Below are 17600 nucleotides of genomic sequence, written 5' to 3' on the forward strand. Positions count from 1 at the left end.
GACAGCTTCCTAGCTGGCCTCCCTGGAGAAGGAAATGGCAACCCACTCTAGTATTCTTGCCTGGAGAACCCCATGGATGGAAGAGCCTGGTGGGCTACAGTCCACAGGGTCGCAAAGAGTCAGACACGACTGAGCGACTTCACTTCACTTCACTTCACAGCTGGCCTCTGTGTGCTAAGGTTTGGCAATGCCCACCTTCCACTGCCCCATCCCACTCTCCATACCATTGTCAGAACAATTTTCTCAATGACTTCTCATTATTTCAGAATGAAACAGGATTGTGTCATGCTGGCTGCTGTTTTGTTCCAGAGCCTCTCTACATGCTGCTCCTGCCTAGAACGCTCTTCCTTCCCGTGATGACTGTAAATCTCCTAGTCTTCCTTTAGGTCTCAGCGGTCTCTTCTGATACACATAATTAGGTCAAATCCACCTACTGTAATATGTTCTTTCAGAACCATGACCCTCCTAATCAAAGGACCTAACCACAATTTAAATGTTGCATGTATGTTGATTATTTGACAAATGTCCATCTTCTCCATTAGGACATTAAGCTTTATGTGCTCAATACACACAGACTGGATTAATGAATAGAGAAAGGAACACGGTTATCTGACTCATTTCTAATGGCCTGTTTGTTACTCTGAACTAGAAGTCATAAGTCTTCTGCTCCATGCTCAAGTGGAGTACTTCCACCTTCTTTCTACAGAACTCAAATGGCACACTGCCTAAATGGATCCTTGTGACCCACCAAGGCAACCTCAGTTTCATAACAGGCATACTTGTCCTTATGTAAACAAGAGACGCTATTCCTGGCATACAATGTTATAGAGCAAAGTCTCACCTTCTTTGTTCTTATAAGCTTGTGGTCCCTAAATTCAGTTAACTGGGCCCGAAGTGTCAGATCACTATTGACAAGGAATGCCTCCCGACACTGCTGGTAAAAGTCTTGAAAACAAAGTCCTGGAGAGTTCAAAAGAAGATATGAACGTAAGTCAGTATTTAAGACATGACCCCATATATGCATACCCATGCTGAAAAACACAGGAAAAAATTGCTATTCCCCGAGTATGTCAGAGCAGTCAGTAAATGCTGAGTAAATACCTCTCGAAGAAGCAAAACTAGAGACTACTTAGGTGTTATATACTGTGGCTTACATTTTTTAATGAGAACTGATTGGTTGAAAGCAGTCAACTGTGGCCAAGGATAATATAATCTCATGGGCAGCTGTAAACAGCGTGAGTAAAGTTGACTGTTTTAAAAGAGGGAACTAGTAAGTCAAGTGAGAGCTGAATGATTTTTTTTTTTTAACATTTTTTCAAAGTCTTTATTGAATTTGTTATGATATTGTTTCTATTTTATGTTTTGTTTTTTTGGCCACAAGGCATATGGGATCTTGGCTCCCCAATGAGGGATCGAACCTGAAACACCCACATTGGGAGGTGAAGTGTTAACCACTGGACCACCAGAGGAGTCCCCTGAATGATTATTAAAATGTGTGTTTAACAGATTATTTTCACTCAAGTTAAAGAAAATCTGAGTTGCCCAGTATATGAAATATATGTAGCTGGTAGACACACATCCATAGTTAGCAGAGGAAATTTAAGAATTATACTGGATTTGTTTTTCAATTTGTATTGACAAATAATACAAATAGCCTGCTCAGCAGTGTATCTGTAGGGTTGCTTGAAATTTTTCGATATGGCAGACACAGTGATCAAGGAGCAAACCATTTACTGCTGTGAAACACTGCAGTGCTATTATTAGATTCCAAGAAAAAGAATATAAGGGATGAAACAAAGGTCACGCAATTTAATATCATAAATATTGGATACCAGTGTAAGAAGGGTTATCCTGGTTATCCAGCTGATACTTTATTAGTAGCCGGAAAATTCCCCTAAGGAAAAAAACAAAAACAAATTGAAATCCAGAATGTTAACATCCACCGAAAATAGTTAATAGTCAAGTACACAAAGACTGTGAAACACTTAGCCTGTTTATATTACCTTCCTTCCCTTTTTCAAAGAACATCATATCCTGGACTACTTAAAAAGGAGACGCATTTTTACTTCCTTTTAAAGAAAATCTAGGAATATAGCTGACCTTTGAACATCATGGGTTTGAACTGCATGGGTCTGCTCACATATGAAGCCTGGCATGCTGCAGTCCATGGGGTTGCAGAGTCGGACACGACTGAGGGACTGAACCTGAACCGAACTCACATATGCATATTCTTCGACAGTAAACACTACAGTACTACATAGTCCCTAGTTAACTGACTCTGCAGATGCAGTGGAATATGGAGTGCTGACTATGAAACGTTAGACACAGATTAACCCCCATGTTGTTCAAGGGTCAACTTTTTGTTAGACTGGAGATTAGTTTACTATAGAAAACCTGGAATATATAATAAAAACTAAAGAAAGAAAAAACAAAACTAAAGAGAAAAATATTAATTCCATAACCCTAAAATTATAGCCACTAACATTTGATGTGGAGATCATATTTGCATATGCTGCTTTCTCAAGTCTTTGTGGAATGAAGTACTGTGAAAACATAAATTCATGCATTTATACATGGTATACACCATTTTAAACCACTTTTTCACTTACTTATTCTCCCATGTCTTAAAATTCTTCCTATCAGTTTTTAATGCCTGCTCATTTATCATACCACACACTTACCATTTTCCTACTGGTTTTGGATGTTCACATTACTTCCAATTTAAAGTAATAAAAAATAACACCACATTAAATACAATTGTAATAAATATTCATTCATGTTTTTGGAACTGTTTCTGTAGGAGACTGTACCAGGTAGAATTACTAGGTTGGACGCAGTGTTATACAAAACTAAACTTCCCAGAAGTCCCTGGATGTGGCAAAAATTTTAAACCTTTGCATTTTCATTTTTATTACAGTCTAGAAGATAATTTCTATAAGCACACTTTGGATCATCTCAATGACCACTTTATAACTTAGTACACAGCTGAATTTGGTGAAGATTTTTTGATCAATCACATTCATACCAAGCAAAGACTAAATGTGTATTGGAGTGTAAAGGATGAACCAAAGCAGCACCGGAGGCTAGCATATAGACATTTGGGAATGCCAAACTAAAAACAATTGCTTTAGAGCAGTCAGGGTCACGTTGAGAGTATCTGCACTGCTGGATTCCCAAGTTTATATGCAGTAACTAGCAATAGTCCATTAGGAGTAACCATAATAGTAAAATTGAATGAACACTTTTTCTATTCCCAATTCCATCAAAAATTCTGATTAGATATCCATTTAACATATGTGCTAAGTTGCTTTAGTCATGTCTAACTCTGCGACTCCATGGGCTGTAGCCTGCCAGGCTCCTCTGTCCGTGGGATTCTCCAGGGAAGAATACTGGAGTGGGTTGCCATTTCCTTCTCCAGGGGATCTTCCTGATCCAGAGACTGAACCCACGTCTCCTGCATTGGCCGGTGGGTTCTCTACCACTGAGCCATCTGGGAAGTCACTTAATACATATTTCACTGTTAATGGACTGATAAGCTTTTAAGTGTACAGAAATAGCTTTAAAGAATAATAAAATTCATTAAAATTAGCATTTGAGGGTTGACACCACAAGGGAGTCTTGTGATGATAAAGCTGCATATCTTGACTGTGGTAGTAGTTACACAGTTACACATGTGACCAAACGGCACAGAGCTAACACACATATGTGCAAATAAGTGCACGTATCAAAACTGAAACTTGGGAAAGGAATGCTCTGGACCTCCCTGTACGTTTCTCTGTGGCCTCCCTGTGAGGCTACTGCTGCTGCTGCTGCTAAGTCACTTCAGTCATGTCTGACTCTGTGCGACCCCATAGACGGCAGCCCACCAGGCTCCCCTGTCCCTGGGATTCTCCAGGCAAGAACACTGGAGTGGGTTGCCATTTCCTTCTCCAATGCATGAAAGTGAAAAGTGAAAGTGAAGTCACTCAGTTATGTCCAACTCTTAGCGACCCCATGAACTGCAGCCTACGAGGCTTCTCCATCCATGGCATTTTCCAGGCAAGAGTACTGGAGTGGGGTGCCATTGCCTTCTCCAGTGAGGCTACTAAAAAGCCTTTTTCAACAGCTTAATTACGCAATTTATTTTTTGCTGGCTTATGCTATATACAACTTTTCTTAGCCTTTGTTCACTAGCTCTTATTAACTCATATATGCAACTTGGTTAGGCTGCTGAAGGGTTTCACTGGAGACACTATATACAAACATTTTCAAGGTTTAACAGTATGAGCTTTGGAACCACATAGATAGGAATCAAAATCTCTGTGCCCTTGACCATTCACCTTAGAGTGGTTATGGAGATCAGAAAAGCTATTTCGTGTAAAGGGCTCTGTGTCTGAGTCATAATGTTCAATATGTAATTAAAAATAACTATCACATGTAAGCAAAATCCATGAAAATTCTACTGTTTCCTCAATGATGACCACTGAGATGTTCTTACTCAGAAACAAAAAATCTATTAAAAATGCTGGTACCCCTGCTTTATTATTGGGCAATTTGAGACTACTATTGAGTAGTCTATCTAATGCATAACCCAGTACTAGCGACTATCATTATCACTGATAATATTTCTCTTAATCCTGCAAACTTAGTAAGGACATTAAGTACTGCCATTCAAACCTAACAGGGCATATCTTAAAATGTGTCAAGTTTTTTTTTTTAAAAAGAAGCAATAGTTTTCATTCTTACCTTGCATTCGGGGTAAGGCTTCGTAAGACATGAATTAGGGAACTAAGTGGTAGTGATCCAGACTGTTTAACCAGAAGAGAATTCTCATAGGAGGTTTCTTCAGTATAATGACTGTATGTAGTAGTTTCATACCAGAGCCAGTTATAAAGACTCTGCTTTGCATGATCCCACACTAGAATACATGATCAAAAAAAATAAGAATGACTAATTATTTTCATATGGTCCTGTTACTAGATTTCACTCTAGGAAAGAACAAGAAAGCATTAAATAAAAAGTGAACCCTGAAAATTTTCATTTTTGCTATTTCACCATCTAAATCAGTACCTTACAATCTAATTTCACTGTCAATCACTATCTGAATCTTTATGTGTATATTAAATGCAGGTTAAAATATATTAACACTACCAAGGCATTCCTTTAAAAAATTTAATAATTTAGCATTTTGTTTTATAGGATTATCACAAAATCTCTGAACTAAAGGCATAAAATAAATATTGCAGTATCACAAAGAACAGTTAGAGAGAAACCAAAATAATAGTTGGGTCTCCTCTTCTTCAAGAAACTTTACCATAAAACACACCCTTTACTATCTAAATTTTTATTTCCAAGAATTATGTTCTAAATCAGATTGAGGACTCCTATATTTTTGGCAACTGTGTCTTTAAACATGGAACAAAGGAAATGTATATGTAAAACAATACAAATGCTGTGACTTACAACATTAAAACAAGTAATTTTCAAAGACTGTTACCTCAAGAAGAAAAAACAGTAACATTCAACTTACTGAGAGGAGCATTGAGGTGATCAATAGATGCTATAAGGTATATATTACGTAAAGATGATAATTGTCCAATAATTTGCTGGCTTTTGTCTCCTCTCAACATTTGGCTATCCAAGTTGTGAATAAGCAGAAAGAGTTCTAAAGAAGAATCTAAAAGGGAAAAGAAGTCAATTATTATTTTCAGTGAGTACTTGTAAAGTCCCCACCACATGCAAGGCTTATATATTGAAGAACATATCAAGGTAATACAGGACAAAACAGCTATTGTTAGGGGTATGCAATTTATTTGAGAAGATATGTCAGTCACTCATAAAACAGGCAAGACATTATTATACTCTTAAAAAAAATGAAATTCATTGAAAATCAGTAGACTCTGAAGCAGTTAAAGACAATTGGAATGGTTAACACTTGAATCAGTCCATGAAGTAACCAGTTTTCATAAGGCATAGGAAATAAGGCAAGATACATGTTAGATTGGGAGGTGAATCTGTGGATGTTGAACTGCAAGGGGGGGAGGGATCCCCATCCCTAAAAGAGTTCACATTAAGCATTAAGAGAGAATATAGAAAACCTCCATTATCATAAAAGCCAAGAGACGAAAACAACAAGAGAAGGGGAGAGGCCTACGATATTCCTCAAGGCACAAAGAAGGTCAGAGAAGTAAAATATAAAAGCCAGTGAAGGTAAAATTTGAATAACATGCATATTATAGAACTAAAATATTTATGATTTACGTAATTATAAATATATTTAATATAAATTATAGATTATATAATATGTATTTATTATAGATTACATAATACAGATTATATACTACATATACACATTAAAAATGACTCAGGCACCAATTTTAATGAGCATACAAATAATATCAAAATCATCTATTAAATCATTCAGTTCAGTTACTCAGTCATGTCTGACTCTGCGACTTCATGAATTGCAGTACGCTAGGCCTCCCTGTCCATCACCAACTCCCAGAGTTCACTCAGACTCACGTCCATCAAGTCTGTGATGTCATCCAGCCATTTCATCCTCTGTCGTCCCCTTCTCCTCCTGCCCCCAAATCCCTCCCAGCATCAGAGTCTTTTCCAATGAGTCAGCTCTTTGCATGAGGTGGCCAAAGTACTGGAGTTTCAGCTTCAGCATCATTCCCTCCAATGAACACCCAGGACTGATCTCCTTCAGAATGGACTGGTTGGATCTCCTTGTAGTCCAAGGGACTCTCAAGAGTCTTCTCCAACACAACAGTTCAAAAGCATCAATTCTTCGGCACTCAGCTTTCTTCACAGTCCAACTCTCACATCCATACATGACCACTGGAAAAACCATAGCCTTGACAAGATGGATCTTTGTTGGCAAAGTAATGTCTCTGCTTTTGAATATGCTATCTAGGTTGGTCATAACTTTTCTTCCAAGGAGTAAGCGTCTTTCAATTTCATGGCTGCAGTCACCATCTGCAGTGATTTTGGAGCCCCCCAAAATAAAGCCTGACACTGTTTCCACTGTTTCCCCATCTATTTCCCATGAAGTGATGGGACCAGATGCCATGATCTTCATTTTCTGAATGTTGAGCTTTAGGCCAACTTTTTCACTCTCCTCTTTCACTTTCATCAAGAGGCTTTTTAGTGTCTCTTCACTTTCTGCCATAAGGGTGGTGTCATCTGCATATCTGAGGTGATTGATATTTCTCCTGGCAATCTTGATTCCAGCTTGTGCTTCTTCCAGCCCAGCGTTTCTCATGATGTACTCTGCATAGAAGTTAAATAAGCAGGGTGACAATATACAGCCTTGACGTACTCCTTTTCCTATTTGGAACCAGTCTGTTGTTCCATGTCCAGTTCTAACTGTTGCTTCCTGACCTGCATATAGGTTTCTCAAGAGGCAGATCAGGTGCTCTGGTATTCCCATCAAGCATAACCAATTACTCCATTTAATTGTTAGTCGCTCAGTCATGTGTGACTCTTTGCCACCTCATGGACTGTAGTCTGCCAGGCTCTTTTGTCCATGGAATTCTCCAGGCAAGAATACTGGAGTGGGTTATCATTTCCTTCTGCAGGGGGTCTTGCCGACCCAGGATCAAACCCAAGTCTAGTTATTGCAGGCGTATTCTTTACCATCTGAGCCACCAGGGAAGCCCCCAATTAATTGTTAAGCAATGACTAAAGGACAATTGTTAGGCCCTAAATAATTTTATTTTTATTCTTCTGAAATGCTTATATAACCAAAACACTCATACCAAAAGAACAATTTTTTTCCCATTTTTCAGATTTTAGTATATGAAATTATTCAAATGCATTGGTATTTCCTCAGGATAAAGAAATAATACTTTATAAACATATTAAACAATATAAAACTATGAGATACAGATGTTCCAATTGGCTGGAAGCACTTCACACTAGCCAAAAAAAACTGGAAAATTATTCTGAAGTAAAAGGTTTTGAAAAAAAAAAAAAAAAGGGCTTTGGCTATATAAGTTCAAGGTAGCAGGAGCAATTCTTTAATTCTGTTAGTTAAGTGAAGTTCACAGAAAAGGAAAGGAGAAATTATTTTAAAGAAATCTAAATCAGCAATGAGAGAAATATCATTATTAAAACTGCCCACATTTTTGTGTATACTAGTACACAAACAATAAGTGGATGCTTAGCTTCGCCCTATAACTACAGAACATCTTCACATTACCTTCTTTAAATTTATTTGTTATCCACTCTAGCTGATCCAGCACACTGCGGAAAGTACCCATATGATCAAGGACTTCTGTTACAGAATTCAGGATCTATGTCATAAAAGTGCAAGAGATATATCAGTTATAACTTATTCTGTCATGTAGGATAAAAACAACTAGCAAGTCAAGCCTTTTTTTAAAAAAATAAATTTGGATTTCCCACCAAGTTTGAAAAATTACTTCAAAAGTCCTACTTTTTAAGGTAAGTAGATTAAGTAGATCTAATTTATTTTTTTGCTTAAGTTATTACTAAAAGGAAATAAGGAAGCAAAGGTGTAAAGATAATATAAGCAGGGTAGTAAAAATACAAAACAAACCCAACAATATGAGAAATATTATAAAACTATAGATTTATCAAATGAAAGAGGGTCCAAACATTTAGCACATTTTTAAAAAGGAGTATTATATTGGTTAATATCCAGAGCTCAAAAGGCTTAAATTCATTTTCAAATGATGAAGAGAAATGAGCATATGGTGTAAAAATGATCAAAGAATGATAACTATTACTTAACTTTTCACTATCTTTAAAGTATCAAAGTGACATAAAAGCATAATGAAGTTGAAGTTTTCCATAATCTTATCCTTCAGAGAAGTGTTGTAGATAGTCAATGTAGTAAACAAAGCTAACATTTCCCTAAGATGTAATACATTCTCAGTTACCAAATAGGAAATTCAAGGAGGGGGATTCAAAGCTAGAACCCTCTGAATCCAAACATGTGATCTTAAGCACCATGCAATCCTACTAGTGTAAAACCTAAAAACAAAAAATGAATGCTTCAGAATATGAAATAGCATTCTCTTTAACATGACGGTATGGATTGGCAGGGGATATGATGTTACTCCTTTTTAAAACATTTTTAAAACTTACTGATTTCACACTGATTCCAGGAAAGAAGCCATTGATGACAATATGTATGCAATCCTGCAGCATGGTGGTTCGAAATCTTTCTAGTAAATCTCTCTTAGAACCCAAACCATAAAGCACAATGTTGAACCCCAGGCTGTAAGAAAAAGAGCACTCATGAAATTAAATTTCAGTACTTATTGCCAATTTTATAATCAACCAGTTTCCTTCATTTAAGCTTATCAAGAATACAGGAAGAACTGGCATGGCTAAATAATGATTAATATATTGATTCCCAACATACATACAGAAAAAGCACAATTTTGTTATTTGTACACCAAGCTTGTAGTTTCAACTTTCAGTAGCTTTCTCTCTAGCTCCTATCGTGGTTCAGAGGCCAAGTCATGTCTGACTCTTTGCGACCCCAAGGACTGCAGCACACCAGGCTTCCCTGTCTTTCTCTATCTCTAAACTCATGTTCATTGAGTCTGTGATGTATCCAACCATCTCATCTTCTGTCACTCCCTTCTCCTCCTGCCCTCAATCTTTCCCAGCATCAGGGTCTTTTCCAATGAGGTTGTTCTTTGCATCAGGTGACCAAAGTATCAGAGCTTCCTATAACCTTTCAAGTAATAGGAGAAAAGAGAGAACAAGGCACTAGGTGTAAGAAACTAAAAAAATTTTAATAGGCTGAAGCAGAGTTTTAATTGAGAGATTAAACTGGAAAAGTAAGCAGGGGCCAGGTCACAAAAGGTCTTGTTAAATCAACTAAGACATTAATTGAATTTTATTCTCAGGAATATGATCATTTAAAGTTAGTAGTTAGGTGTTAAGTGAAAGGTTTTAAGTAGGAAAGTAACATGATCTTTTTAGAAAGATTACACTGGCTGAGCTGGGGAATGGATAGGAAGGAGGGTAAAACTGAAGACTATGGACTTGAATTAGGTGTTATGGAGAAAAACAAGGTGTCAAGAGCTTATGGATCAAATCGGTTGGATTTGGAGAATGATTAGACATGGAAGATAAGTGAAAAGGACTATTAAGAATAACTCAGTTTTTTGGCATTGGCAACTATATGATTAAGTGATATTCACTACCCTAGGTAGTCGGGGCAGGTGGAAATGATGGGTTTAAGATAAGTTAAATTTTATGTATAATGAATTAGTTATAGAACTTCTACGTGGATACTTTCAATATAATTCATGTCTGCTGCTGAAGTGAATTTTGGCTGGGCTAGAGACACAGTTATGGGAGTTATTCACATACAAAGAGTAACTGAAGCCAAGAGAGTGGGTGAGACAACCCAGAACATCAAGCATGAAAGGTCAAGTTAAAGTTCAACTCCATGATTGTTTATGGAGGTCAATCAGAAACAGTATATATGAGATGCTCTGCAGCAATGCAGGATAGCCTAGAAATAGAAGAAAAGAAGAGCTAAATCCCCAAAGGCAGAGATTAGCAAGGTAAAAGCAGCAGGAAAAACAAAGCAAGGGAATTCAGAGAACTAGCAATTCTACTGAAGTAGCTGACTATGAGGTCTAGGCTGGGAAGCAAAGCAAATCGTTATCAAAGTTGACATATGGGAAGAAAAGAACTGGTGGGCTGTGGGGTAGGATTAGAGTGAAGATCTGCCATATAAACTTATAATGAACAGATACACAAATAGTTACTCAGAGGAGATGAGGTCCTAACAGGGAAGAAGATAATTTTCTTACTAGCATAATCCTTTGATTTATTATTGGCAAAAGAAAACCAGGATCAACTAGGGAAAACTGTGGCAATTTCTCTGTTCTTACTGCACTCACATTTTAGCATATGTTTTAAACACTTCCTTATACTAAGTTTCTTTTAAATACAAATATAAAAACAATTATAGAAAAAAATTTCTATATTTTAATTTTTACCATTCTAGGTATTTTAATGAAAGTTTAAAATTTTACCTTAAGTATTTGAGAAATGATAAAATATTCTAAAAAACAATTTAAAAATGGTAAAATAATATTTATAGACCAGACCTCATGAAATTTGAAGGTTTATAGTACATGTAAATAGAATGGGATTAAAAGAAAAATACATGTTCTTTCATTTTAGAAACTTGGCTGTGAAAAACTGAAGTAAAATCTGATATATTTATCAATTGTGACAAATTGTATCTTCAAATATTTTTATAAGTAATAGTTCATAATTCTAAGAAAGGCTATTTAGTTTATAAAAGCTTTCAAATTTGATTAAACTTAGAAAAGACACATTTTCTGTAAATTGGAATTTCTGAGAAGAGTCATATAATAATATGACATTTCTACATTTGGGTCATAAAACTGGGAAAACATCTATTTTTTCAAATTTTTACACATAAGTAAAAATGCATATCAAGGTCACTGCAAAAAAAATTAATGTCTAACTGCTTTGATTTTAACAGACTTACGTATATATATATTATGTAAATATATTTATTTTACAGAGGTTTGTAATGATAATAGTACTTACTGTAACTGCAACATCCATTTATGAAATAACTGCTCATGCTGTTGATTTAGTTGTTTAAGTTCAGCAGAAAAGGAAGGAGAAACCTTGCTCAGTAAGTTGTGCAAAGTTTGCTTTAAAAAAAAGGAAGAGGGCAGAAGAAGATCACTCTCAAGTCACATACATCAAATCAACTCAAAGTAAAAATATTCCCTTACAGGTCAAGGTTAGAAGAGGCTATTAGTGGAAATATTACTTTAATCAGGTTTGGTAATGAGTGCATCTACTGAATATACACAGTATTTCAATATTTGTTTTTGTAAAATGTTATATACTCTTACATACAAGCATGTAAAAACAGTAATGAATTTGCTAAGTTTTGTCTAGAACCATTTACATGACAATGAACTCCAAATGTAAGGCTTTAATTTCTAAAAACAACTGTTACCATCATGAGATGATTAAACCTGCCTCCCAGTTTTGACAACAAATCCAGACGTTCTGGTGACTAAATACAGCTCACTTCTTGAAATGAAAACACTAGCAAAATGCTGTATATCCCTTTTTACCTTGGCACTACTGCGCTTTCATCATGCTATCCTTTAAGTAAAATATTCTGTTAATACTGAAGACTAGTGCAGCAATCAAGATTCTAAACACTCTAGCCTATAGTTTGTATTTTTTGCCAACAGTTTTAATTTATTCACATACTTAAAGAGAAATAGGACAAATTCTAAGTGAAATGTTAAGCAGGTAGCTTTAAAAAATTTCTCTCTCCATCTGTGCCAAATTACATTACTAGCCCCAGCACTTGCCGCTCCCCTATCCATACCCTTTACTGTGTGACTTTGCAATGCCTCCCACTCAACAAGTGAGTCTAGTCCCCTGCTCTTTGACTTTGTTTTCAGCCACGTCATTTATCGTGGCTACCAGAATGAGGCAGAAGAGACAGAGACAGTTTTGAGCCCAGGTTTTACGAGGTCTTTCTTTTTTCACTTCTGTCTCTGACATTGTCATGAGAAGAACATGCCTCTGGTAGCCTTCCAAGGAGGTCCAACAAGGAAGACAGATATGTGGAGCAAATCCTAGATCGGCCAACTCCCAGCTAATTGGAAGACATGAGATATAAGTGCATCCTGACATGTGCTACCAAGACTGTATCCATCAGCTATGTCTGCAATTTATGAAAGACTTTCCTTTCTTTGATTATCAGTAACAGGTGTTTCTTGCATTCTCTGAGAGATCTTTGTCTCTAGGTCCTGTGAAGTCCTACTCTGACCCTCCACTTTCCCCCACCCCCAGGCTGCTTGTATAAAAACAGATGCACTAAGAAGATGTTAGTGCCATCTCTTCCTTGGAACAATGTGGTTTCTTGACACATGTTTTCAGCTAGTCTCTGATTTGAGTTGCAATACCAATGAGCCAGGTAGAAAGAAACAAAACACCCAAAAAAACCAACCACACAGCACCATGTCATTCAGGTCAGTGGTCTACCCAATAATCTCCTCTCTCTGTTCTATAGCTTGAAAACTCTGTCAAAAGTCCTGTATACCTTAGAAAATTGCACTGAATTCTACTTTCAGGAAATAATAAAATTTTGATTCTCTGAGTCAATAACAATCTCTTATTGACTTAAATTATCAAGCCCACTTTCTATCAAACATTTTCTTATTCAGATGGTTCTGTGTCTTGTCTTAGTGAGGTACGAATAAAAGCCCTGAGTCTAACTGTATGGTATTTTTTATATGACACACTGGAACCACAGTATATAGTAACCCTGTTATCTTACTGTACTGGACAGGCTTTCCATAATATCAGAAAGCAGAATACCCACTACGTTTTGCAAGGTTTTTAACTCAGAATCAGGTCAGTCAGTGTTTTATAACCAATGTGAGGTTCAATGAATATATGGGTTAAAATAACAATAGAGATTAATGGCACATGGATTTCAAAGAAACTATGACCCTGCACAGGGAACTATATTCAGTATCGTGATAAACCATACTGAAAAGAATGTGAAAATATATATAGATGTATAACTGAATCACTTTGCTGCACAGTAGAAATTAATACAACATTGTAAATCAAGTATACATATGTCAATAAAATAAAAAAAGAAACTATGACCCTGATGATTACTGTAGGTCCTGAAGAAATGACAAATAAGAGAAAAACATAATTATAGTACTCTTCAGATTTTGCTGCGTATGTAGCGTATTTTTCAGCTCACAGTAAGAAAAATTTAGAAGTAGCCTTCATTGCAACTTACCTGATCCAATTTAGCCCTCTTTAGTTTCTGCAGTGTCCTATCAGAGGTTAAAACTTTAGAACTGCTGTGGGCTTCAAAATATTCTTCTACTAAGTGACTCTGAAAGCGGACAAAGCAAAGTCAGTTCTTAGTTTCAGATATTTGTTTTATATCAAAACTAGATAGTAACAGCAGTGTAAAACAGGGTAAGTGAAATTCTTTATTTGGCAGTCAGTATTTTCTTTTTGAAGCAACAACACTTTGATTAAGGACCAAGCAAAATCAATTCCAGTGATAAAACTAAGTTACACTTAGGATCATAAAAGTTGAAGAAAGTGACTAGTTTGTAGTAGTCTGTCCAAAAACAATTCCTAAATTTCAACATATAATTCCCATTCAGACTTACAGAAAAAAAAAGGTTTTATGTATTAGGACCTTTGTTTTGCCTCACACAGTCCTAGCAAATTCTTTAATTAGTACAGGTGAAGGACTGTGAAAATGAGAAAGATATCAACACGAAGGTTAAAATAAAAGACTTGCTTACTGTTCCAGTAAGATGACTGACCACGTATTCTATTGATTTGGGGCATGACTGACCTCTATGAAAGGAAGGAAGGAATGGAAAGCTATCAAGCAGTAGGCTCTGCTCTGAGTCTTTACAGAGAACGAGAGGATAATTAGCCCTTTCTCAGGCCATGATATGCGCAGTATTCCCCAAACAACTCAACCTGGATCCAGAGTCACAGCATTTATTATATATTTACACTAACCTGAGTACATCAACAGTGTTACAAAATAAAACTATATAAAAAGGTATATACTGAGAAGCCTTGCCTTCAATTATCCAACTAATATTTATTGAAAAGCTCTTTTTCAGTCAACTGAATTGCCAACTTTAGCATGCTATGGTATTGATATATGGAGATGGAGAGAGAGAGGCCAGGATACAAAGTTCAGAAATACACATGTGGGAATTTATGTGAAAGGCTGAGAAAATGTAGAAAAGTAAAGTAAAAATATTGTGCTGATCCTCCCATTTGGATCTTTTAGGTAGCTTATCTTTGAGATATTACTAATTTTTCTTTCAGGTTAAAGTTCTCTCTTCACTTACTGTTTTCTTTCTCTTCATTTTCTTAGAAGGGGTTCCTTTGCAAACAGGAGCTGAAACTACTCTATTCTGAGCTTGAATCTTTTGGCTCAATATGTCTTCATTAGTGTCCTCTTCATATTCCTGTGCGACCCCTTCATCATCCTCTGAGTTGGAAGCTGAATATTCACTTTCACTGTCAGAATGAGACCGTGGAACTGTGGGGGAAGAAGTAATTGGGAAAACTGGACAGCTTGACAAGAGAGACACTGTAGGGTATTAGGGAAGTGTGCGCACTGAAGTAAGAAACTGTGACTTCTGATTGTGCCATTACATGATGATGATCTCACCAGAGCTAGTTTTGTAAGTTTTATGAGCACTAGTTTCCTCATTTATCAAATGAGGCTACCAATGCTTATTTAATAAAACAATGTGAAGATTACATTGAAATGCATATAAAGAACTAACAATGCCTAACACATAGGAACTGAGGCAGAAATTGTCAATCATACCTACTATGCTCTTTCCTTCTTCCTTGCTAATAGAATTCACTGTAAAATGTGGTAGTGTGCTAAGGAATAAATAATCACAGTAAATTTAACTGTCTTTTCCTTTGCCCAATACATGCTCTCTCAGCCTCCTTTGCTACCAGAATCGGCTACGTAAACATTTAACTGATGAAACTTGAAGGAAAATTTGCTGGAAGCTTTTGGGAAAGATTCTCCTCAGTTACGAAAGGAAAGCCCCTTGGTAGCTCGGTGGGTAAAGACTCTGCTTGCCAATGAAGGAAGACACAGGTTTGATCCCTAGGTCAGCTTCCTCTGGAAGAGGAAATGGCAATCTACTCCAGTACTTTTGCCTGGAAAACTCCATGGGCAGAGGAGTCTGGTGGGCTGCAGTCCATGGGGTCCCAAAGGCTTATACCCATAGCTTAAAGCTATGGAAGCCATTTTGCAATATAAAATATCAAAACTAAAGATGAAAAATGCCAGCGATAAAGCAAAAAGACAGGAAGAACAGGAAGATCCTTCATGATACTGTTGAGTCACTACATCAACCATGAACTGTGTATCTCTAGACTTCTGATATGAGATACTTCAATGTCTTAAGCAATTGTTATAGAGTTTTCCATTGCTGCCCATTGAAAATGCCATCCTAACTGACAGAGCACTCAATATATGACAGTCGCTACTTTAAGGACTACTAATACATAGGCACAATCCATCCCAGAGTTGATATAAAAGTTATATTTTTAAACAAACCATAATGACCCCAACCACTCTGTAGAAATAATAAAGCTAGTTTTATAATCATAAAGTAAGGATAAAACTAGTTTTTACACTCAATAAGTATAAAACTATCATAAAAGGTTAAATTCCAAAAGCAATAATTTTAAGCAAATCACTATTTATTTTGAAGAGTAGATATACTTCAGAATATCCAGTCAGCATGTAACAAATATAGATACTGAAAAAGAAAAAAAAAAAAGGCTTGATTTTGTGGGCATATATAGCTTAGAAGATTCAATTTGTGGTGATTACTGCCCATGGTAGATGCATGGGTTAGAAGTGGTAGGAGGTACCAGACAATGTCTTTATCCTATCTACATGAATACATCATACGTGTTGGTGTATTTATTTGATGGTTATTGAGAAGGAAAAGGATGTTTACCTTCTCTCTAAAAAAGATTCTTCTGTGGAGTAAGGAGGAAATTAAGATGTGGGATGTATTTGACATAAAATAATAATAACAATTGTACATATCATCTTTTACTACTTCAGATATTCACTAATTTAGTATTATAAATTTTATGTTGATTAGAAATGTAGCATCAACTTTATACCTTGAAAAGAACGGCTACGAGGCATGGACTTAACAATGTCAGCTAATATTGTCAAGGAGTCAACCCCAAGAAAGGCACTGATATCTTTAGGAAATCAAGGTCAACAAGAAATCTGCCCCAAAGTTAAACATTTAAAAACCCCAAAACAGGGAGTTCCCTGTAGTTCCAGTAGTTTGGGTTCCACATTTTCACTGCGGTGGCCCGGGTTCAATCCCTGGTCAGGGAACTAAGATCCTGCAAACCATACAGTGCTGCAAAAAAACCCCAAAAAACCCAAAACAAAAAAAAACCCAAAACACTTTTAATTTCCCCAAAGGTGGGATTCATGTTTGTTTACTTGGCTTTGTATAGTATTCAGTATAACTGAATATTCTGAATTATTCCAATATAAAACTTCTAAATAAATCAACAGAACCATTTCTAACACTGTCTTAGGCAAATAAACCAGAAAGCATGTTATTATATTGAAGAAGAATTTTAACTAACCTTAATATCCACTGACTGTAATGTCAAAGACATGGTGCTAAGTGTTAAGAGTTAAAATATAAGATATAGTCCTTGCCCTTAACGGATTTACAGTTCAGCTGAAGACGTGACCATATCCTTTCCATCATGGAAAGAAACAGCAGTAAGTAGTTATAATAATAAGAGCTACTAATAGCTAACACCTGTTAAGAATATATCGTGGTCAAGCACTACTAAGCACATTTGACATTCTTTATTTCAATGAATCTCAAAATAACTCTGAGGTTGGTACCACTGTTGTCCCTATTTCACAAATGAAAAGAATTGAGGCACAGAGAAGTCCCTGTGACAGGCCAAAGAAAAAGTAAGCATTCTAAGGCTAGAACCTGTATATTTAACCATTATTGCCTCTTGTTTAGATG

At 36.3% G+C, this 17600-nt stretch overlaps 1 protein-coding gene across 4 annotated transcripts in view; it reads right to left on the reverse strand.

Moving 5' to 3' along the window:
- Positions 1-17600, reverse strand: part of ORC2 (origin recognition complex subunit 2) — a 37185-nt gene that overhangs the window by 2981 nt on the left and 16604 nt on the right. For all 4 annotated transcript variants that reach the window (XM_042244948.1, XM_060410202.1, XM_015093484.3 and 1 more), the window contains 9 exons: positions 14895-15088; positions 13805-13903; positions 11560-11669; positions 9097-9229; positions 8186-8279; positions 5510-5656; positions 4726-4897; positions 1833-1894; positions 842-960 (listed from right to left, as the gene is read on the reverse strand). In XM_042244948.1, the coding sequence (XP_042100882.1) occupies positions 842-960; positions 1833-1894; positions 4726-4897; positions 5510-5656; positions 8186-8279; positions 9097-9229; positions 11560-11669; positions 13805-13903; positions 14895-15088 (1130 nt within the window). The remainder of the gene's footprint in view (positions 1-841; positions 961-1832; positions 1895-4725; positions 4898-5509; positions 5657-8185; positions 8280-9096; positions 9230-11559; positions 11670-13804; positions 13904-14894; positions 15089-17600) is intronic.

The sequence above is a fragment of the Ovis aries genome, chromosome 2 (genome assembly GCF_016772045.2).
Source record: "Ovis aries strain OAR_USU_Benz2616 breed Rambouillet chromosome 2, ARS-UI_Ramb_v3.0, whole genome shotgun sequence".
Taxonomy (NCBI): domain Eukaryota; kingdom Metazoa; phylum Chordata; class Mammalia; order Artiodactyla; family Bovidae; genus Ovis; species Ovis aries.